At 42.6% G+C, this 23749-nt stretch overlaps 1 protein-coding gene across 1 annotated transcript in view; it reads left to right on the top strand.

The window, feature by feature from the left end:
• The first annotated feature begins 1452 nt into the window (after positions 1-1452).
• Positions 1453-23749, top strand: part of LOC124794750 (tubulin alpha chain-like) — a 233389-nt gene continuing 211092 nt past the window's right edge. Inside the window, exons 1-2 of the mRNA XM_047258364.1 lie at positions 1453-1482; positions 8342-8564. Of these exons, the coding sequence (XP_047114320.1) occupies positions 1453-1482; positions 8342-8564 (253 nt within the window). The remainder of the gene's footprint in view (positions 1483-8341; positions 8565-23749) is intronic.

Genomic DNA, 23749 nt, shown 5'->3' with positions numbered 1-23749 from the left:
TTAGCTTTGCAGCCCCTGGAGAGTTCTGATGCCGTTGGAATGGTATCGGCACTTTTACAGTGTTTAAAAGCTGAGGGCCACAAACTACAAAATTTAATTGCAATAGGAACCGATAATGCAGCTGTTATGACTGGTTCCAGCCATAGCGTGTATACAATTCTGAAAACGCAACGCAATCTTACACATCTCATTTTGATACCTTGTGTATGTCACTCATTACAGTTGGCAGTAACGCACGCATCATAAATCACTTTGCCACGAAACATAGATTTTTTGGTCCGTGAAACCTACACCTGGTTCTCACACTCGTCAAAGCGCCAAATTGAGTGTAAAAATATTTTTCAGCTAATTAATTGCGGTGATGCACCATGAAAAATTCTGAAAGCGTGTGACGCACGATGGCTATCTATCGAACCGACTATAGCAAGAATTTTATCCCAGTGGGATGAATTAAAATTGCATTTTAAGACTACTAAAGATCGATGTTACACAGTGGAGATGTTTTATAATATGTACTCAGATGAGCAGAATCGACTCTACATGTACTTTTTGAAAACAATTCTTGGTGAGGTGCAACAGACAATCAAAATCTTTGAGAGTGAAAAAGCAAACCCCGTAAAACTGTTGTTTGACGGCTTTGCTACGTTCAGTCTGCCATAGAATTCTGTTGCCGACGGCAGCAACAACCGATCAAGACTACATAGATCTCAAAATAAGAGATAACCTTAATCCTGTCCCCTACCTCGGATATCTTTTTATGTCACATGTGCAGAAGCTTCCAGTAAATCATAATGTTAGTATTGCAGGAATAAAAAAACGGTGTATTGATTTTAACGTAAAGTTAGGAGAAGAAATCCAAAAAAGACTTCCAGCCAACTACAAAGCTTTAGAAAAATGACACTCTTGAGAGGAAAAAATTTTGAAAGAATCAAAAGGCACGTCATTAACTAATCTTGTAAAGGAAATGGGATATTCTGACGAAAAAATTGACATAATCTTGCAGCAGTGGCAAACTATTCGCTTCGTTGATTGGAATCCGCTAAACAGGGACACTATTAGCTTTGGGGTTAATGTAGCCGAATATAAAAATGTGACTGGAATAAACACCTTGAAGGATTTAAGTGATTTCGCTATTGCTTTTCTATCTTTACCACATTCAAACGCCGAAGTAGAAAGGGTGTTTAGCTCCATGAATATTGTCAAAAATAAGCTTCGGAACAGACTTTCTGAACACACTGTAAATTCTCGTCTTCTCATCGGAAACCAACTCAAGATTAAAAACATGACTTGCTCGACTTATGATCTCCCAGAAGATCTTATTAACCAAGTCGGCAAAGGAAGACCAAGAGAAATTGGAGAGACTTCAACTTCTTCTTCAGTTAACGCAATTGATGATCCCGGAGACTTCTTACATGATTTTGAAATTTAGGTAAAAGCATTCAGCTAATAATTATGTTTTCTTTCATGAAAGTGCAGCGTAATGTATACATCGTGACATGCTGCATCAAAAGTCGAATCGAATTTACTCATCATTGCGAACAACTTCTGCTATGGGGCTAGCCGTGAAATCGAAAAAAATTAGCTATTCCATATATTTTTTGAGTGGCATTGGTCTTTTTATTTGAAACAGCCGATTTTTTCCGCGATTTCAGGGTTTGTCTCATAATAAAAGTTGGAGTTTATGAGTAGCTACCTTAATAATCTCATGAGTAAAGTTACAGCTACAGAATTTTAATAGCTGAAAGCATACTTTTCATTTTGTCTTTACAGATCGGAAGCTTGAGACACGAATAATTTCGATTGAGTGGAACATTTAATGGCTTCATTTACAAATTTAATTTTTTTCAGATTTTTCTAACTGTGCATATGTTAGACTAATTTTGTTGTTGAAAATAATAAACTTTCAGTACAATTTATCAATAAATTAATGTGATTTGTAGTGTTTCATACAAAGTTTCTAGAATATCGCTGGAATAAAAGCATAATAGGACCATTAAAAATATGTTGTAGGCGTTATTGTCTGGAAATACCCAAGAGCTCTGAAAATAAATATAATAATCCCGGCTTTCCCCCCCCCCCCCCCTGCCCCCGCTGACATATCTTTACACTTAAGAAAGTTTAGCGACATCTAGCGGATTTTTAGTGACCGTTATTTAACAAAAATGGTTCAAATGGCTCTGAGCACTATGGGACTTCAGAGGTCATCAGTCCCCTAGAACTACTTAAACCTAACTAACCTAAGGACATCACACACATCGATGCCCGAGGCAGGATACGAACCTGCGACCGCAGCGGTCTCGCGGTTCCAGACTGTAGCGCCTAGAACCGAACGGCCACTCTGGCTGGATCGTTATTTTACATATCTAGCGGATTTTTTAACACCGGCTAGCGACTTTACATATTATGCAACGGCAACTCTGCTCCTTCCTGGTGGAATGAGTGGAACTGATCGGCTGTCGGACCACCTCCGTCTAATAGGCGCTGCTCATGCCTGGTTGTTTACATCTTTGGGTCTGTTTAGTGACATCTCTGAACAGTCAAAGCGACTGTGTCTGTGATGCAGTACCCACAGTCAATTTCTATCTTCAGGAGTTCTGGGAACCAGGATGATGCAAAACATTTGTGTAATTTTGATACAGCACACATTGCACTGTACCCTACCATTGTCGTCATTCTGTGTTGTGTTCGGTGTGCTGGCTTCTGTTTCTTGTGTAGTAAACAATGCGTCTCACGTTTGCCTTCGTAACAAAAGCAGACGTCATGCTAAGTCAGTGCCGCTTGCGTACGAATTCAGGCTACATTGGCAACGAGGTAAGGCTGTTAGTAACGGTCGAGTACCTTCGATTTGTGTCGTTTCAGCTAGGCTCCTCACCAGGCAACGCACCAAATGTCTTCAAGGACTGACCGAAGAGTGTATCACTTATCACTTATCTTTTCGGAGGTTCCAGACTTAAGTAGGGGCAGTACTCCTTAATGTTCTTTAGTGAAGGAATATTAGAAAACGAAGTACAGAACAACTGATTTTTCTTTGTCAGTCTCAATTCATCGATTCCAATTAAAAAGTGTGGAAACTGAACAAAATTTCATTATGGATATTTTACAAATAATTGCCAACGTGTGTTTAACTGTATTAATATGTAGTTCGTCTTTTAGTTTAGTTTGTTGTTGATATTGACACTTGGCGTTCATACCATGCAGGCATCACCTTATTACAGAAGTGAAACATTTGATTATTAAAAACATTGGATACTAATTTGAGCACATAGACTGTAACAGATCATAACAACAACGATCAAGTTCCACAATGTTCCTGGGTTCATAACGTTTTACCACCTTTCGCCATATGAGGGTACGCCCAGAATTGTCGAACACGGCCGACTTTGTGGTTCATATGCTGTGGTGGGAGGCATAATGTTCCATGGGCGTATTGAACACCAAATCTCTGAACGCGGTACTCTCACGGGTCAATGTTAATGTGAGACTCGTTCCCCATGTGCATCTCTTAAGTGGTGCACTCGGCACTTATTTCATTTCTATGGATGACAACGGGCGACCGCATCGAACATTGCAGGTGGAGAAGCTCTTGGAACGCGAGTATATTTAGCGAATGGACTGACCTGCCCGATCCCCCAATTAAAAACATAACGAGAACGTGTGGGATGCGCTGAGGAGATGTATCGCAGAGCGTCCACGTGCAGTATCAGTTGGCAACCGCGCAGACGGAGGAATGGAACACACTGCCAAAACAACTCCTTACCATCCTTGTGACCAACATCGTAGCACGTTGCACCGAATGCATTACCGTCTTTGATTATTACACACCCTATTAAGAATCATTTCCCGCCGTTTCTAATGTCTAGGAGACCATCATCAATCGGGGTGACTTCAGTGTAATTACACTACTGGCTGTTAAAATTGCTACACCAAGAAGAAATGCAGATGATAAACGGGTATTCATTGGACAAATATATTATACTAGAACTGACACGTGATTACATTTTCACGCAATTTGGGTGCATAGATCGTGAGAAATCAGTACCCAGAACAACCACCTCTGGCCGTAATGGAAATGCCGTGCGGCTGCTGGCGTATTGTGACGAGCCAGTTGCTCGGCCACCATTGACCAGACGTTTTCAATTGGTGAGAGATCCGGAGAATGTGCTCGCCAGGGCAGCAGTCGAACATTTTCTGTATCCAGAAAGGCCCGTACAGGATCTGCAACATGCGGTCGTGCATTATCCTGCTGAAATGTAGGGTTTCGCAGGCATCGAATGAAGGATAGAGCCACAGGTCGTAACACATCTGAAATGTAACGTCCACTGTTCAAAGCGCCGTCAATGCGAAAAGAGGTGACCGAGACGTGTAACCGATGGCACCCCATACCATCACGCCGGGTGATACGCCAGTATGACGATGACGAATACACGCTTCCAATTTGCGTTCACCGCGATGTCACCAAACACGGATGCGACCATCATGATGCTGTAAACAGAACCTGGATTCATCCGAGCAAATGACGTTTTGCCATTCGTGCACCCAGGTTCATCGTTGAGTATACCATCGCAGGCGCTCCTGTCTATGATGCAGCATCAAGGGTAACCGCAGCCATGGTCTCCGAGCTGATTGTCCATGCTGCTGGTGCAAACGTGGTTGAACTGTTCGTGCAGATGTTTGTTGTCTTGCAAACGTCCCCATCTGTTGACTCAGGGATCTAGACGTGTCTGCACGATCCGTTACAGCCATGCGGATAAGATACCTGTCACCTGGACTGCTAGTGATACGAGGCCGTTGGGATCCAGCACGGCGTTCCGTATTACCCCCCTGAACCCGCCGATTCCATATTCTGCTAACAGTCATTGGATCTCGACCAACGTGACCAGCAATGTCGCGATATGATAATCCGCAATCGCGATAGTCTACAGTCCGACCTTTATCGAAGTCGGAAACGTGATGGTACGCATTTCTCCTCCTTACACGAGGCATCACAACAACGTTTCACCAGGCAACACCGGTCAACTGCTGTTCGTGTATGAGAAATCGGTTGGAAACTTTCCCCGTGTCAGCACGTTGTAGGTGTCGCCACCGGCGCCAACCTTGTGTGAATGCTCTGAAAAGCTAATCATTTGCATATCTCAGCATCTTCTTCCTGTCGGTTAAATTTCGCGTCTGTAGCACGTCATCTTCGTGGTGTAACAATTTTAATGGCCAGTAGTGTATTATCTTTGAAAAAAGTGTTACTTCTGTTCATCTCATTGCGTATTCCCTTCAGCTGCCTTTTGTACTAAACTGTAGCAGTTCTTTCTGTATGTGGTCCAAGTTTCATCGGGCTATTTGACTTGACAGTAACATATCATACGAATGTTAGTTTCGTTCTTAGGCTTTGCATACCAGCCCGTATATTATTGAGGTAAACAATAAACATACACTAATTTGTTCTTTAGTCAAATTTCTACACGGTCTCCTCTTTATATGATTGATTCCACAACGTAAATACAAGCATCGTCGTCCGAGAGTCCGTAAGTTTGGTATAGCAACTCGCTCCCCAATCCCGTCCATCTCAAGAGTGCGGCAACGTGTAAAATATATTGGTTCGGCGACCAATACATCCTTTCCCAATACACTCTCAATATGAGTATTTCACATCAGCATCTCATTTACCTTACTGTTGCCGTCTGATTTCCGCAATATTAGTTGTGTTATTATTGTAATCAGTATCAGTTTTAAATTGACGCAAACATTAATGTCAGATCGAAACTTCTTTCAGAGCTGTGGAGTCTGTTCTCTAGGTCTTGCTCAGACAGCGCAAGTTGTAAATCAAGACTTCGGGTTCTAACCTCTGCCCAGTAAACTGTTTTAATCTGTCACTGTCCGCCCCTGGTAGCTGAGTGGTCAGCGCGACGGAATGTAGCCGGCACGGTATCTCAGCGTGTTCGGTCACAGGGCTGCTTGCCCTCTGTAATAAAAGAACTGAGTAAAAAGTATCAACGATCTACTTGAACGGATGTCTTGTGACGTCCGCATAGACCAAATGCAACGAACTATATCGAACAAAATGAAAAAAGAATGTCAAACCTAACGGCCCGGGTTCGATTCCCGGCTGGGTCGGAGATTTTCTCTGCTCAGGGACTGGGTGTTGTGTTATCCTTATCATCGTCACTTCATCCCCATCGACGGCAAATCGCCGAAGTGGGATCAACTCGAAAGACTTGCACCAGGCGAACGGTCTACCCTACGGGAGGCCTTCGCCAGACGGCATTTCCATTTCCATGCTGCCGTGTTCTTAATTTATTGTGATAGGTATGCTGTGTGTTCGAACTGTTCGCAAATCACAGATACTTTCATGCTACAGGCCAGTTGTACGGGCTGATTTATCTTGAATACTCGTGGCAGTAAAGTATTTCTAAACAACAGTGTAAGCTAACTATTAAACAGACAACTTTCCGCGAATTGTATTGCCAACTGTGAACAACACTTATCGAAAAGCAATGTTATTTGCTAATGATTTCTGAAATTTTTCTGGAAAAATCGTTTCAATTATTTCGTTACGGTATGAAACCAAAAAGTTTCAATTATTATTATATTATTATTTTGAGCTTTTCCTGATTACAGAGGTTTATCTCCAACATAATAATTTACTTGGAAATTACGATACAAACAATAAACGTTCTTAAACTATATTTTCAAAATATTCCTCCAGGTGTTTCGATCTTGTGTGTCCTCTTCCTCTGCGCCCATTCTCCTCATTGTGTGCTGTACATTTTGGAGCCAGGTGGTCATAGGTCGTCCCCTTCTTCTTCTCCCCTCCGGTTCCCACTCCAGTATCAATTTTGGTATTCTGGTTTTCTCCATTCGTCTTACATGCCCGTACCACTGTAATTTCTTCCTATCCATTACGTCATGTATTCTTTCTTTTATTTCCATTCTCCTTATTATTTCGGTGTTCCTTATCTCTTCTTTCCTGGAGATTCTTGCCGATCTTCTCCAGAAGTCCATCTCTAGCGCTTGTAATTTTTTAATGTGCTCCGGAGGAATCAATAAACCTACAATAAAAATTACTGTAACAGCCATACCCGTAGTTGCGCGACTGACGAACATACAATGAGGTAACAGTAACGAAGTCTACAGGTTGTTCGGAAATTCCCGATACAAACTTCTAGGACGTGTAGAGAGGAGTGAGTACCATAATTCTGAATAGGAGCCCATATCCGGAAACGTACCGTTTCCCTTCTACGACTATTTTAATTCAGTATGTAACGATTCCACGTCTGCTGAGAGAAAAAAGCCTCGGAATTGTTTGTTCTGGTACGCAATAGGGTAGACAGGTTTTAACTCCTACGACTACTTCTTGTGAGGTCGTATGCAAACTTTAATTTACGAGATTCCTGTAAAGGTAGAAGAAGACCTGCGGGCACAAGTTCCGGCTGCTGCACTGGAAACTGAAGAGACATCGACCCACTTTGTAACGCATCAGTACTGTTCTGTACGTACAGTACGCTGGGTTCTTCTTTGTTTTGGAATAATGTAACCATGTAATGTCTAAGTGTTAATACAATCAAATGGGCTTAAGTGATAAGTGGATGTTTCGTTATGTTTCCTTTCGAATTGTTACCTAATAACTGTATTGCGTCGTGCCTAATTCAGTTCCTCGGGCAGAAGTGGATGAGTTACAGCTCTGAATTGAAACCGTAGTAGAACGGAAACGTCACGTTCCCAGACACCGGTTCCTATTCTAAATATTCTGTGCTCACTCCCTTCTACAAGTCCTAGAAATTTGTAACGGGAATTTCCGAACACCCTGTATAACTGAAACGCACAATACGTGGCTACCTCATTCTTAATAGTAGTTCTCTTCGTATTCGTTTCTGTCAAATGAGAAGATACGCTGCATTAACAACATTATCTTATGACTATTTTCAGAATAAATCAACAGCAGTGAATGTTGAAAGAGAGTTAAGAAGGAAACGAGAATTTTGATACTATATTCAAAGATGTGAATGTACAAAAATAAGCGAAAAATATCTTGCACCAAAGAAAATGGTCAAGGCACGTAACCTGAGAACCATAGAGTAGTTTCTAGTGTCATATCTCTGGTTTCAAGGAAAAAGCAATGTAAACGAAAAAACTTGAAACAGTGAAAATATTGCTCAACTCATATTCCCCACACCAACAAAATTTTTCGTAACGTTTTTCTCAATTCAAGTACATAAAAATTCTTTTTTATTCTTCACCTTTAGTCACCAAAATAGTCAATATGGTAAGTTTATTGAAACAACTATCGTAAAATCAAGTTGTGACTGCTACTTGGCGATTTCTATAATAAATGATTTCAATTTACTTTCAGAGGGAATGCATTTCAATACACATTGGCCAAGCAGGAGTGCAGATGGGAGATATGTGTTGGGAGCTCTATTGCCTAGAACACGGTGTGACGCCTAATGGCACCATGAAGATTACAGACAGTCAGTCGAATTCAAATAACTGCCACAATTCGTTCTTCTCTGAAAATGAAGCCGGGAGGCACAGTCCGAGAGCCATCATGTTGGATTTAGAACCTACGGTCATAGGTAATGATCAAATCTTTTTTCCCCGCTCAGTTTCCTATACCGCGCGTGCGCCTGTGTGTGTGTGTGTGTGTGTGTGTGTGTGTGTGTGTGTGTGTGTGTGTGTGTTGATTCACGGGTGGATAGGTTGTTGGGGTCAACATGTTGCTCATGATGTTTGTCGCACGTTCCCTACGTTACTGGTCAAAGCCGACGACTGGTATCCGATTGTTGGGCACTGATACACGTATCCTTTTCTTCGTCTCTTTTTACCTCTCATAAGTTGAATCGTTGGGTCTAAAACAATATGTGTCCACTTATGCCACATTTTTGACTCAGTAATCTCCAGTAGAATAATAGTGAACCGATGTATACAGGGTGTTACAAAAAGGTACGGCCAAACTTTCAGGAAACATTCCTTACACACAAAGAAAGAAAATATGGTATGTGGACTTTCCATGTTAGAGCTCATTTTATTACTTCTCTTCAAATCACATTAATCATGGAATGGAAACACACAGCAACAGAACGTACCAGCGTGACTTCAAACACTTTGTTACAGGAAATGTTCAGTCCTCCGTTAGCGAGGATACATACTGTCGCATGGAATCCCTGATGCGCTGATGCAGCCCTGGAGAATGGCGTATTGTATCACAGCCGTCCACAATACGAGCAGAAGAGCCTCACATTTGGTACTGGGGTTGCGTAGACAAGAGCTTTCAAATTTGCCCCCATAAATGAAAGTCAAGAGGGTTGAGGTCAGGAGAGCGTGGAGGCCATGGAATTGGTCCGCCTCTACCAATCCATCGGTCACCGAATCCTTTGTTGAGAAGCGTACAAACACTTCGACTGAAATGTGCAGGAACTCCATTGTGCATGAACCACATGTTGTGTTGTACTTGTAAAGGCACATGTTCTAGCAGTACAGGTAGAGTATCCCGTATGAAATCATGATAACGTGCTCCATTGAGCGTAGGTGGAAGAACAAACTAAAATGAGCTCTAACACGGAAATTAAGCGTTTCCGGACACATGTCCACATAACATCTTTTCTTTATTTGTGTTTGAGGAATGTTTCCTGAAAGTTTGGCCGTACCTTTTTGTAACACCCTGTTTACTGCGAAATTAAAAATAGGAACCATACTCTTACGGATCAAGAATACTACAGCATAGAAAACTACCTTTTTTAAAAAAACATTCATGGTAACAGGTGAAATCGCTTTCTGTTCAGATTTTAATGGTCTCCCTTGACAAAATATTCGCAGTCAAGCAAAAAGTCGCTTTATCGCACAAACGTCTATTGCAGAAGCTATAATTCAAAATAAGGCAGATCACAGTTCTCTCCAAAGGGAGTGCGTCTGTAGTTCCATGGACAACGTGGTCATAAGAGACAGAGAACGGTAGCAGTTGGAAATGGGTGGGGAAGAATATCAAACTAATCGAAGAAATCATCTCAGCGTACGCCTAAGCGCTTAATGGAAATCTAAATGGGGATTACCGGATGAGAATTTGAACTCCGCAACTCCCGACTACGGGTACAGTGTTTGAATTACTGCACCTCCTCCATCAGTAGTATCCCCAGAATTTTCAGAACTGCCTATAGCAACAAACGGCACCAAATAGAAGACATAAAAAGTGTACAAAAAGATTCGAGGATAATTCCAAAGCCGGTATTTAACTATGTTAGTAATTATTTATGCGGCCGGCCGGAGTGGCCGAGCGGTTCTAGGCGCTTCAGTCTGGAACCGCGCGACCGCTACGGTCGCAGGTTCGAATCCTGCCTCGGGCATGGATGTGTGTGGTGTCCTTAGGTTAGTTAGGTTTAAGTAGTTCTAAGTTCTAGGGGACTGATGACCTCAGATGTTAAGTCCCATAGTGCTCAGAGCCATTTGAACCATTTATTTAAGCTATCATCTTCAATCCAGATCTGTTTTATTCTTACGATAATTTACCGTGGTTACTATTTAGTCCTTCTTATCTTTGTGTTAATAAATACCTAAAAGATCTGTATGTAATTCGTTTTACGTTTTCTCAGATATATTAAAACCCCATCTTCAAGAAAATACTTTTTTTTCTGTCGTACGTCGCGCTTTCTGTCATAAAGAAGTTTATTGTTGACATACAATGATTGTAATTGTCGTGATATGTCTGTTGTCTTTACGTGTGGAGTTCCTCTCAAAGTTCCTTCTACAATGTACTTTTTCCATAATCTTGCCGAACATAAGGCTTCAAACCATAACTGTTTACCATTTGTTACACAGTCAGTTTTGAAAACAAAATATATCTTGTCATGTCACGTATTGGCTGATATCTGATTCCATACAGATAATAAACTCATAGTAAAACATACCTAATAGGAAAAGAAGGCTCATGATTACTATTTCTGTCTTATGGCACGAAGAAGCTCCTCTATAAGATCGTTAGCACTTTCCACAAGTTATAAAACGTAAGATGATTCAATTATTAAATATATATGTATATTGTTTTTTAACTGTGTAAGTTTTGAACTTAAAAATACCTTAGTCCTCTCACCGACTTACCAGTATTCAAATTATTTTGCCAGCAGAAGTAGCTTGAACTTATTGAAGACGATACTTAAGTTTTGCCCCTAGGGCGTTCACGTGTCACGAAGCACCCCCCCCCCCCCCCCCCCCCGTTTTAAGAAGTTTAAGACATTGGACTTGTATCCTGAAACAAGAGGATACAAATCTTCGTCCATCCATTTAGGTTTTTCGGGATTTCTCCAAATCGCTGATGGGAAAAGTAATTATTCCTTCAAAAGGAAACAACCAATTTCCTTCCTCAATCCAATCTCACGCTCCCTCTCTGATTATCTAGTGGTCGACGGGACGCTGAACACTAATGTTGCTTATCTTTTCCTAGGTGAAACATGAACACCACAAATCTCCACTCTCCTTTCTGACTCAGTGTTTTCCAAACCACGATGGCTCTCAGTTTCTTCTGCCTCTATAGCCTAGGTCGTTAAAGCACTCGATTCGAAGGCAAGCGGTTCGACTCCTGACGAGAGAAGAAATTTTCACATTTAGTGTTTGGCAAGCAAGCAGAAAATACATGATAGGATTAAGTTACCAATCGCCAGATTATTTATCAACATCATGGATTAAATCTCATGCCCCTGTACAGTATCTTACTAGGCATGGCAACAGCAATAGGAGCACCTCACTTCACTGCACGCGGACTCACGACCACCACCCGTAATTCTTCCTTTGCTCGTGTCAAAAGTACCAAATAAAAGCAGACATTGAATACAGAGAATATGAAATATACGTGGACAAATTATTTACCTGACAAGCTGTTGTTGTTGTGGCCTTCATTCCGAAGACTGGTTCGGTGTAGCTCTCCTTGCTGCTCTATCCTATACCTCCTCTTCACCTCCGAATAACTACTGCAACCTACATCCTTCCGAATCTGCTTACTGTACTCATCTCTTGGTCTCCCTGTATGATTTCTGCCCCCCACACTTGTCTCCAATACTAGATTGCTGATCCCTTTATATCCCAGGATGCGTCCTGTCAACAGATCCCTTCTTTTGGTCAAGTTGTGCCATAAATACCTTGTCTCCTCAATTCTGTTCAGTACTTCCACATTAGTTACGTGAGCGACACCGTCTAATCTTCAGTATTCTTCCGTAGCACCACATTTCGAATGCTTCTATTCTCTTTTTATCTAAATTGTTTATCATCCTTGTTTCACTTCCATACATGCCCACGCTCCAGAGCTATTCCTTCAGAAAAGACTTCCTAACATTTAAATCTATGTTCGAAGTTAAAAATTTCTCTTCTTCAGAAATGCTTTTCTTATCGTTGCCAGTCTACGTTTCATCTTCGCTCTACTTCGGCCATCATCAGTTATTTTGATGCCCAAATAGAAATCTCATCTACAACTTTACGTTTCTCGTCTCCTTATCTGATCCCCTTAGCATCATCTAATTTAATTCGACTACGTTCCATTATCTTTGTTTTGCTTTTGTTGATATTCACCTTATATCCTCCTTTCCATTCCATTCAACTGCTCTTCCAAATCCTTTGTCTCTGACAAAATTGTAATATCATCGGCAAACTTCAAAGTTTTTCTTTCGTCTCTCTGAACTTTAATTCCTGTTTTAGATTTTTCTTTTGTTTCAATGTACGTATTGACCAACACCGGGGATAGGCTTCAACCCTGTCTCACTCCCTTTTCAACCACTACCTCCCTTTTTATGGCCATAGACCTTTATAACTGTCATCTGGCGTCTGTACAAGTTATAAATAGCTGTTCTCTCCCTGTATTTTCCCTGCTACCTTCAGAATTTCAAAGAGAGTACTCCAGTCAACATTGTCAAAAGCTTCTCTAAGTATACAAACGCTAAAATGTAGGTTTGCCTTTCCTTAACCTATCTTCTAAGATAAGTCGTAGGCTCAGTGTCGCCTCGCGTGTTCCTACGTTTCTCCGGAATCCAAACTGATCTTCCCCGAGGTCGGCTTCTACCAGTTTTTTCATTCATCTTTAAACAATTCGTGTTAGCATTTTGCAACCACGACTTATTAAACTGATAGTTTTGTAACTCTCATACACCATGTCATCAAAAGTATCCGGACACCTGGCTGAAAATGACTTACAAGTTGGTGGCGCCCTCCATCGGTAATGCTTTAATTCAGTATGGTGTCGGCCCACCCTTAGCCTTGATGACGGCTTCCACTCTCACAGACATACGTTCAATCAGGTGGTGGAAGGTTTCTTGGCGAATGGCAACCCATTCTTTATGGAGTGCTGCACTGAGGAGAGGTATCGATGTCGGTCGGTGAGGTCTGGCACGAAGTCGGCGTACCAAAACATCCCAAAGGTGTTCTATAGGATTCAGGTCAGGACTCTGTGCAGGCTAGTCCGTTACAGGGATGTTACAGTCGTGTAAGCATTCCGCCACCGGCCGTGCACTATTAACAGGTTTTCGATGGTGTTGAAAGTGCAATCGCCATCCCCGAATTGCTCTTCAACAGTGGGAAGCAAGAAGGTGCTTAAAACATCAATGTAGGCCTGTGCTGTTATAGTGCCACGCAAAACAACAAGGTGTGCAAAAACACGACCACACCACAACACCATCGCCTCCGAATTTTACTGTTGGCACTACACACGCTGGCAGGTGACGTTCACCGCGCATTACCATACCCACACTCTGACATGGGATCGCCACATTGTGTACCGTGATCCCTCACTCCACACAACGTTTTCCCACCGTTCAATCGTCCAATGTTTACGCTCCTTACATCAAGCGAGGAGTCGTTTGGCATTTACCGGCGTGATGTGTGGCTTATGAGCAGCCACTCGACCATTAAATCCAAGTTTTCTCATTGGATCCTCATGCAGTTTGGAACTGCTGTGTGACAGTCTGGATAGATGCCTGTCCATTACACATTTCGAACCTCTTCAACTGTCGGCAGTCTCTGTCAGTCAACAGACAAGGTCGACCTGTACGCTTTTGTGTTGTACGTGACCCTTCACGTTTCCACTTCACTATTACATCGGAAACAGTGGACCGCGGGATGTTTAGGAGCGTGGAAATATCTCGTGCAGACGTATGACGCAAATGACACCCAATCACCTACCACGTTCGAAGTCCGTGAGTTCCGCGGAGCGTCCCATTCTGCTCTGTCACGATGGCTAATGACTACTGAGGCGGCAGATACGAAGTACCTGGCAGTAGGTGGCAGCACAATGCACCTAATACGAAAAACGTATGTTTTTGGGGGTGTTCGGATACTTTTGATCACATAGTATACCTCTCAGCAACTGCTTTCTTTCGAATTGGAAATACAACAATCATCTTGAAATCTGAAGATCTTTCGCCTGTCTTATACATCTTGCACACCAGATGGAACAGTTTTGACATGGCTGGGTCTCCCAAGTTCCGACGGACGATAGTCTACCACCAGAGTCTTGTTTCGACCTAGATCTTTCAGAGCTCTATGAACTGCTTCTCACAGTATCATATCTCCTGTCTCATTTTCATCTACGTCCACTTCTCTTTCTATAATATTGTTTTCGATTTCATCTCCTTTGTATAAACACTCTATATATTCTGTCCACCTTTCATTTTTCCCTTCTTTGCTTAAGACTGGTTTACCGTCTGAGTTCTTGATATTCATACAGCTCCTTCTCTTTTCCCCAAAGGCCTCTTCAATTTTCCTGTAGGCGGTATCTGTCTTTCCCTTTGTGAAATATGCCTCTAAATCCTTATTTTTGTCCTCTAGCCATTCCTGCTTAGCCATTTTGCACTTCTTGTCAGCCTCATTTTTTAAACATTGTATTCCCTTTCGCCTGCTTCATTTGGTGAACTTTAAAATTTTCTCCTTTCATCGGTTAAATTCAATATCTTTCGTGTTATCCAAGGATATCTACTATGCCTTGTCTTTTTACTTATCTGATCATCTGCTGCTTCAAAATTTCATGTCATTCGTCTTCTACTGTATTCCTTTTCCCTGTTCTAATCAACCATTGCCTAATGCTCCCTCTGAACTCTCAACGACCTCTGGTTCTTTCAACTTACCGGGTCCCACACCTTAATTTCCTACCTTTTTCCAATTTCTTCACTTTTCATCTATCTGGGTCCCATCACCTTAATTTCCTAGCTTTTTCCAGTTTCTTCAGTTTTCATCTACAGTTCATAACCAATAAACTGTGGTCAAGAGTCAACATCTGCCCCTGGAAAAGTCTTAAAATTTAAAATCTGGCTCCTAAATCTCGGTCTTTCGTTCTTTTTCTTCTTCTTCTTTCGCTTACGCCATAGTCCCGCAGCGATCGCAGGGTCGGCGTGGTTACAATGGATTTGGCAATGTGAGTTTGAGGGATGGCCAGATGCCCTTCCTGCCACCACCCCGTACCCTCCGGGACAGAATCAGTGTACCCCAAATGTCTGCGTCTAGTGTAAATGGTGAAATAGTGCGGATGTGATTCAAATGTCTGTGATGCATGTAACTGAGACAGAACGTGGGGACCAGCCCAGTATTCACCTAGCGGGATGTGCAAAACCGCCTAAAAATCACATCCAGGCTGGCCGGCACACCGGCCCTCGTCGTTAATCCGCCAGGCGGCTTCGGTCCGGGGCCGGCGCGCCTACCCGAGTCCAGGAAGCAGCGCATTAGCGCTCTCGGCTACCCTGGTGGGTTCTCCTAAATCTCGGTCTAACCATTATATAATCAATCTGAAAACTTCCGGTGTCTCCAGGCCTATTCCACGTATGCCAAGTTCTTTTATGATTCATAAACCAAGTGTTAACCATGACTAAATTATCCTCTGTACAAAATTCTACCAGGCGGCTTCCTCCTTCAATCCATTTCCTCAGTCCATATTCACCCACTATTTTTCCTCCTCTTCCTTTTCCTAATATCGGATTCAAGTCCCCAATCAGTTAAATTTTCGGCTCCTTTAACTATCTGAACAATTTCTTTTATCTCATCAAACATTTCTTCAATCTCTTCGTCATCTGTGATCTAGTCGGCATGTAAACTTGTACTGCTGTGGTGGGTGTGGGCTTCTTGTCTACCCGGCCGGAGTGGCCGAGCGGTTCTAGGCGCTACAATCTAGAACCGCGCGACCACTACGGTCGCAGGTTCGAATCCTGCCTCGGGCATGGATGTGTGTGATGTCCTTAGGTTAGTTAGGTTTAAGTAGTTCTAAGTTCTAGGGGACTGATGACCACAGCAGTTAAGTCCCATAGTTCTCAGAGCCATTTGAACAACTTCTTGTCTATCTTGGCTATGATAAGGCATTCACTGTGCTGTTGACAGTAGCTTATCCGCATTCCTATTTCCTTATCATTATTAAACTCACTCCTGCAATACCCCTATTTGACTTAGTATTTATAACCTTGTATTCACCTGACCAGAAGTACTGTTCCTCCTGCCACCGAACTTCACTAATACCTACTATGTCTAAGTCAAATCAATCCATTTCCTGAGTAATTCCTGCCCGGAGATCTGAATAGGGAGCTATTTTGCCTCTGGAATGTTTTGCCCAAGACGATGCCATCATTTAACCATAGAGCAGTACAGCAGGGCTGCATGTCCTCGGTAAAAATTATGACTGTAGTTTCCTCTTGCTTTCAGCTGTTCGCAGTACCAGCACAGCAAGGACGTTTTGGTTGATATTTCAAGGCCAGATCAGTCAATGAAGCAGGCTATTACTCCAGCAACTACTGAAAAGGCTGCTGCCGCTCTTCAAGTTATAAACAAAGAAATTAAAACATAATGATATAAAATATTACACAGAACGCAAATGAACGTAATCAAATGTTTACACTACATACAATACTTCTACGAGCTGTGACCAATATTTTGACACAGTTGTGACGTTGCTTTTAGCCAGTGCCAGTTCCAGCCGCGTGCACGAATCCAGACATAAGCAGAAATTCACGAGGTGGCTAGAAGTTTTTTCCTCCCCATATTCGCACGATGCCCCATTTCTTGAAGTTGTCTGTGGATCTTGCAGTGCCTTTGCGCGGTCTGTTTGAGGATTTCCACTTCATAACGAAACGGCAATTCTTCTTCCTTTTTGATATGTTCCGCGTGTTCAGGATACTCTTGTTTCCATATTTCACTTCTGGTTTTTCTGGGATCTCATTGAAGCAGAGCAGAATACTGCAAGAAACTCATTCTGGACTTCAGACAAGCTGATGGTGACCGATGTTCATGAATGGGATGCGCTGAGATGTCACAAACCTTTTGCCGCTCTATATTAGCGGCCACTTCACATCTGATATCGGACAGGGCTATGTCTGCAAGTGATACAACCCCTGGGTAGGTCTTGGCTTCAAGCAGGCTGTGTATTCTCTACAGGTTCCATTCAGGGCATTATCGACAGTTTACGTGAGAAGATTTATGCCACACAAGACTAGCATATTCAGCAGCAGAGTAGCTGGGACAGTTTCTCTTACTTTATGAGGCTCGACACCCATCCAGACTCAGTTAACTTACGAAGCAAAAAGGTGGGTGATAAAACCATTCCCTTGATGTTGGTGTCTTGAAGATTAGAGAGCGATACAAGGTAATGCCGTGGTAAACTGGAGCATTACAATGTTCCAACTGTTTTTCTTCCCAAATCACACACAGCTTACGGCAGACTTCTTTGTTCTTCAAATTAAAGGCGCAAACTTTGCTTTTCACTGGATTTGGCTGGAGATGACTTCAAGGGCAATACTGAGGTTTTGTTCCACAGTCTCAAAGTTTGTGCTCTTGAGTTGCCAGGGCCAAGTCATCTGCATACAGGAAACTCTTTTTTCATTTGGCTTTTGGCTACGTAAGCCTCACAGCCACACGTTAGTGTTGTCTATTAATCTCGAATACGCTATTCGTAGGTTATATTCTGAGATTCGTTGTCATCAACATCCTCGTTAGCCATTCTACATTCACTGCTGGACAAAACGTCTCATACAGACTTCTCCACGCGTCATGGTCACGACGTACATGGAGCCGGTTTGCTCCAGCATATCTACCCGACTTATATTGAGTAGTCAGCACTACGAAAAAACTTCTCGGTACTTCTACCATAAATGTGCTAAGTTATATGTCCTTCCCAGTTACATCCCTTTCATTACAATCATAATTATGACTTCCATCCTAGTTTGTTCCCTGATAAATTAGTTAGTTTTCCTTTACTCTTGACAAATCTCAAGAGGTATCTCTCCACTGTGCGCTGTTCAATCCTCGGTTCTCCGTGTCTCGCTGCCATAAACCAGAACTACCAGCACGCTGACAGTAATCTTTCCTTTTTATATACACTGCCTTACGAACAAAGTAAACCACCCAGAAGACATGATTGGATGTCAGTGTAGCTTCCTACATGTAAACATCGTCGATGGGTATGTAAATGATTAGAGCTGCGGTTCTCTGTAACATGTAGAACGGCAAACAAAGTGCGTTAATATTGTTAAAGTTTAGTGTTGTTACCAGGCCTGATATGGTTTAATATAATGGACCTGAACAGCGTTGATATTGAGTGATCACTATGAAGAACACGGAGATGCCGCCTTCTAATGTGAAACAGCGTTATCATCACCTGATGGGATATGAAAGGGGCCTCATTATGAGTCTCTTTTTGGGTGGTTGGTCGAATTGTGCGATACCCAGATTTGTGGGGTCTTCGGATGTGACAGTGACCCAATGTTGCTCTGCATGACAATGGACTGCATATCAATGTGAGAGCAAAAATACTCGTCATTAACGTTCCGGTCGATCACATGTGACCACCACAAGGGAGGATCGCTCTACTGTGCACCAAAAAACCAACCTACAACTCCAGAAACCAAGATGTGGGGAACTATTGGATATTATCACAGGACTGATTTGGTCGTTTTTTGAAAGATGATGTGAAGGGATGACGATCCCGTCCTACTAGGGAATTATTGTCCCATGTATAGGCTGCCGTCAAGATTGCAACCCAGATGGCTGCTTCTGGAGAGGTGCTATGACTAGGAAGCATGGATTGCTGATGAATAGTGTCACATTGTGTTCAGTGATGAATGGCGGTTTTGTGCTACCCTCATGACCGTCTTCGGGGAGTATAGAGGCGACCTGTGAGGGGCCTTATTCTTCCAGTGTTTTGCAGTTACTGCTGGCAGCGTGGTGTGGGGAGCCATTGGGTATGACTTCGGTCATGGCCAGTAATGAGAGAGATCAGTACAATGGTATGTCATGGACATCCTACGTCCTTATGTGTTACCTCTCATCCGACAGTATGGTGGTGCCATTTGTCAATATAACAATGCTCGTCCATACATGGTAATTCTCTTTACGGACTGTCTGTGCGATGTTGAGGTACAGTGGTGTCCAGAAAATTCCTCAAATTTGTCCCCGACAGAATATGTATCGGATTATCTTGGACGTCAACTCCAACCCCGTTCCAATATCCAGGATATCAATGTCCATCTACAACAGTTATGAACCAGATTGCCTCAAGAAAGAATATAGAGACTTTATGACATTATTTTCAACTACATCAACGCATCAAAACCAGGAGGAGTGCAACGCCGTACTGATAAGTAGGATTATACTGCCAAGTTCTTTACAAAATTGACTCTATTTTGTAATAATTACATGTCATCTCAAACTGTGAAGTTTCATTTCGTTTCTTCCTCCCTTTGTGAATGCTTCGCTTTTTTTGTCACGCAACGCACATATAAAGATAGTCTTCAAAATTGTTTTTTTACAGACAGTACTTTAATCCGGTTTTACTTACCTTTTTGTTTTATTTTCCTCTTTTCCCAGCCGTTTTCTAACATACTAAATACAAAACTAATCAAATGGCTCTTTGACTAATTGTTAATTAGTACTACACTAACGGAAATGGGAACTGTTACACTATGAACACCTTGACCAAACTCTACCAAACTCACACTCTGTCTTGTCCCTTTCTGTGGGATACGTTGGCTGAAGTTTCATACTCATGCGAGTTCATTTTCAGCACACCAAAATCGCTACGCCTAAAGATGAGGAATGGTTGAGTACATGATGCCTATTGAGTGTGCCTAACGTTGGGCCACAACACAAATTACCCAGGGGACGGGAATGTGCAGTTTATCGCCATCTTTCGGACTCTGAGAAAGATCGATTCATTGGCATGAGGGGCCTGGAAGTATCATACCGACAGATCGCACTGTAGTGCCTTAACTGCAGAACGAGTGGTGACTAGTTGGACTGGGGATAGCACTGTGGCAAGAAGAGTAGGTGTAGGTCCTTCCAGAAGGGCTACGCCACGACTAGATTGGCTCTGATGAGGTGACACAGTTGAAATTTGGGCAAAGGTTACAGGCGGTGTCACCACGAACAGTGAGGAGCAGATTGCTGTAAGCTGGTTTGAGATCTCGAATTGATAAGTGTCGCTTACCACTGACACTGTACCACAGACAACAGAGATTTGCAACATACAAACCCAGGGTCACCTGGGATACTGAGTGCCCTCGTGCGATGTTCAACGATGAGTCTCACCTTTATCAGTGGTAGCCAGATTAATGCCAACGTCCTGTACACGATCTGATGTAAGATTCCAGGGATCAGCGATTCCCTCCAATTCCAGAAACCAAGATGTGGGGAACTATTTTTGAATGAAGATTCCGTGCCCGCCAGTATGTGACAAGAATTATGCACTTTGTTGTCATACCCTTCATTACAAAGATACCAAATGACATATTCCAGCATAGATGCTGTAGGTCAATATTTCCACTGTTCTGTCAGGATGCATCAGTCACGTGACATAGCCTGCGTTCGACTCAAATACAGCCACATGTTCTGTACGTGATTTAAAGCACTATCTACTTGTGATCGTTAATGGTGAACCTGTCTGTCATCAGAGGACTTCTATCTCATGTGTGATGAAACGTGACACATTCCTCAAAACGAACTATGATTTATGCGATGTACTCCATCCCCTTGTCGCATCTTGGGTGTAAAATCAAGACTTCAGTTTCATAACTAAGTTAGCGATAGGTGCTTGTGGGGCACTGCAATCCTCGTGTATACATTTGCATGACAGATGTGCTGTTTACAGAGTTAGTGGCGGAATGACTTGTAATTTTCACATGTAGGACGCTGCTGGTATGTGTTTGTCTGTTTCTTTGCAAGAGGTATTCCCCGTTACTAACCATAATTTTTTATAGGGCTGATGCAGGCATAGTACAATTTCTGAAGCGCGATCGGGTGTGAACAGTGGATGCTATACATCTCTGGAAAGCTATATTCTCCTCATATCACACAGAGCCAATGTTTTAAGGAAGTAGCTTTCTCGTTTTATGGTTCGATAACGTAGTTCATAGTAGAGAAACTGGGAAGAAGGATGTATGTCACGCGCTTGAAATATATTTCTTACATTGGAATATTAACAGCACTACATTCCATATGACTGATTAGGTCAGAAATGCAAGCGGTATAATATTATAGCCCGTTTTAAGTGCAGCACGTTGTAGCCTTAAGAGTGCGTGTGTTTATGTTCTCTCTTACCAGTACCTTCCAATTACTGATCCTAGACTCTGGAATAATACTTTAAAATTGAGAGCTTGGTTGATTTACCTAAAAATACTTCGAACACCAACTGTCTGGAGCTCCATCACGCACAAAAATCACCCGTTTCTTGTTCTTCTTAACTGTCTGCTATTACATAACAACACTTCCAAATCTGTTATTATACATCGACAAGGAGTGCTAACCTCTTCGACATGGGCGAATCTCGAGAAATCCTGTGCCCTTGGATGGGCGAGGACTTGGCAAGCTCCATTCATTCACGAGATGTGGAATGTAGCAATCTACTTCTGGTCGATTGCAGATTAAATCAGTAACAGTGCTGCAGGGTGGGTTGGTCAATGACAGTGTGAAGGGGGTCTTTCAGCCTCTAATTTTACCCTAAGACTGTCAGAATGCTCTGTGACTCCCATCAGCATAGAGATAGATTGTATATTAAGCACTATGCTCAAGGTGTTAGAAATAAGTAGTGTGTTGTCTGATATACTTTGATGCTAGATGTGTTCGAGAATTAACAATACATGGACATACTGCACAGTCATCTATCCACATTTGTAATGATACTTGCAAAGTGGGGAGGGGTTGGTTTCGCTATGATACCGAAATTGGGAAACATGTTGTCACATCATTGGTCACTGTTGAAATTACTGTAAAATTGGTAAAATTGTTCACACAATCTTCTGTAATGCTTATTAATTCAGTATATCATGGGTATCTTTTCCATCCCATCCCATCCATCCACTGGTACGCTGTTGGTTATCACATAATGATTGACTGATCGCTTGTTTGACTTGGAGAAAGAGTTTTGGTGGAGGGACAACACCTTCTTGGGATGGATAGCACAGAAACAGTGATCGCATACATGACTGTAATGTGAGAGGAATCAGTCGAAATGGAATGTGCAGCCATCACATATTTTGTTACTGTGACAGATGAGTTTAAATCTAGAGGTGGTCAATCACTTTTGCACAGCAGTTTGGAAACTCTCCACAATACAGTCAAACTCTTCCAGTTTCCTTATGTTGTAACTGTCTTTCATTTAAAATCATCCAGTGTGTGTGTGGCATGGTATGGTAGCTGGAGTAACAAGATGATTTACACCATGCGACATATAGTTTTCTGCAAAAGGCAATGGATCAGAACATGCTAATGTCAGTTTAGAACCTGACACAGACCTCGAAGTTGTGGCGGAAAAACAAAATGTATGGCAGTGTACAAAGCGTGTTACAGCAGAAAAAAACAATGTTTCAAACAATGACGCAGGGTCACAGGGAGTGTCTCTTGCGACTTACAGTGTGGTCTGCGAGATACGGTCATCCTCCTACAGTACAGGTGATGAAACTTTAAACTGGTCTGTGCAGTGTATCATTACCTGTACATTTAATAGGATTGTCACATGTGCTCGATGCCAGCATGCATGCGGTATTTGTTTTCGATATATGTGGGAGGAGAGATGCGGTAAAAATCTTATCGAGTCCTCTATCTGATGAAGTTAGTGGAGCTTTTCTAGTTCATAATTTTTTCTGGTGGATGGAATAAAATAACGACGATAGAACATTGGGGTGATAGACGTGAATGGGCCCTGAGGGACGTGGATCTATAGTACCTGCTTGTAGTTTGGAGAAGCACCTCAATGCAGTAACAGAATCCACGCCCTTCCACCAATTCATGTACTGTCCTTTGTACTACCTCTTGTTGCAGGAGCAGGCTTCATTTCTGTCGAATGCAAAAAACAGTTCTGTCACAGTAACTCAGCTTTGCCTGTTTCTACACGGGTTGCAGAAGGCGGTAGATATACACTCCTGGAAATGGAAAAAAGAACACATTGACACCGGTGTGTCAGACCCACCATACTTGCTCCGGACACTGCGAGAGGGCTGTACAAGCAATGATCACACGCACGGCACAGCGGACACACCAGGAACCGCGGTGTTGGCCGTCGAATGGCGCTAGCTGCGCAGCATTTGTGCACCGCTGCCGTCAGTGTCAGCCAGTTTGCCGTGGCATACGGAGCTCCATCGCAGTCTTTAACACTGGTAGCATGCCGCGACAGCGTGGACGTGAACCGTATGTGCAGTTGACGGACTTTGTGCGAGGGCGTATAGTGGGCATGCGGGAGGCCGGGTGCACGTACCGCCGAATTGCTCAACACGTGGGGCGTGAGGTCTCCACAGTACATCGATGTTGTCGCCAGTGGTCGGCGGAA

Source organism: Schistocerca piceifrons, chromosome 4 (assembly GCF_021461385.2).
Source record: "Schistocerca piceifrons isolate TAMUIC-IGC-003096 chromosome 4, iqSchPice1.1, whole genome shotgun sequence".
NCBI lineage: Eukaryota > Metazoa > Arthropoda > Insecta > Orthoptera > Acrididae > Schistocerca > Schistocerca piceifrons.
This window is presented reverse-complemented; position numbering and strand designations above follow the sequence as displayed.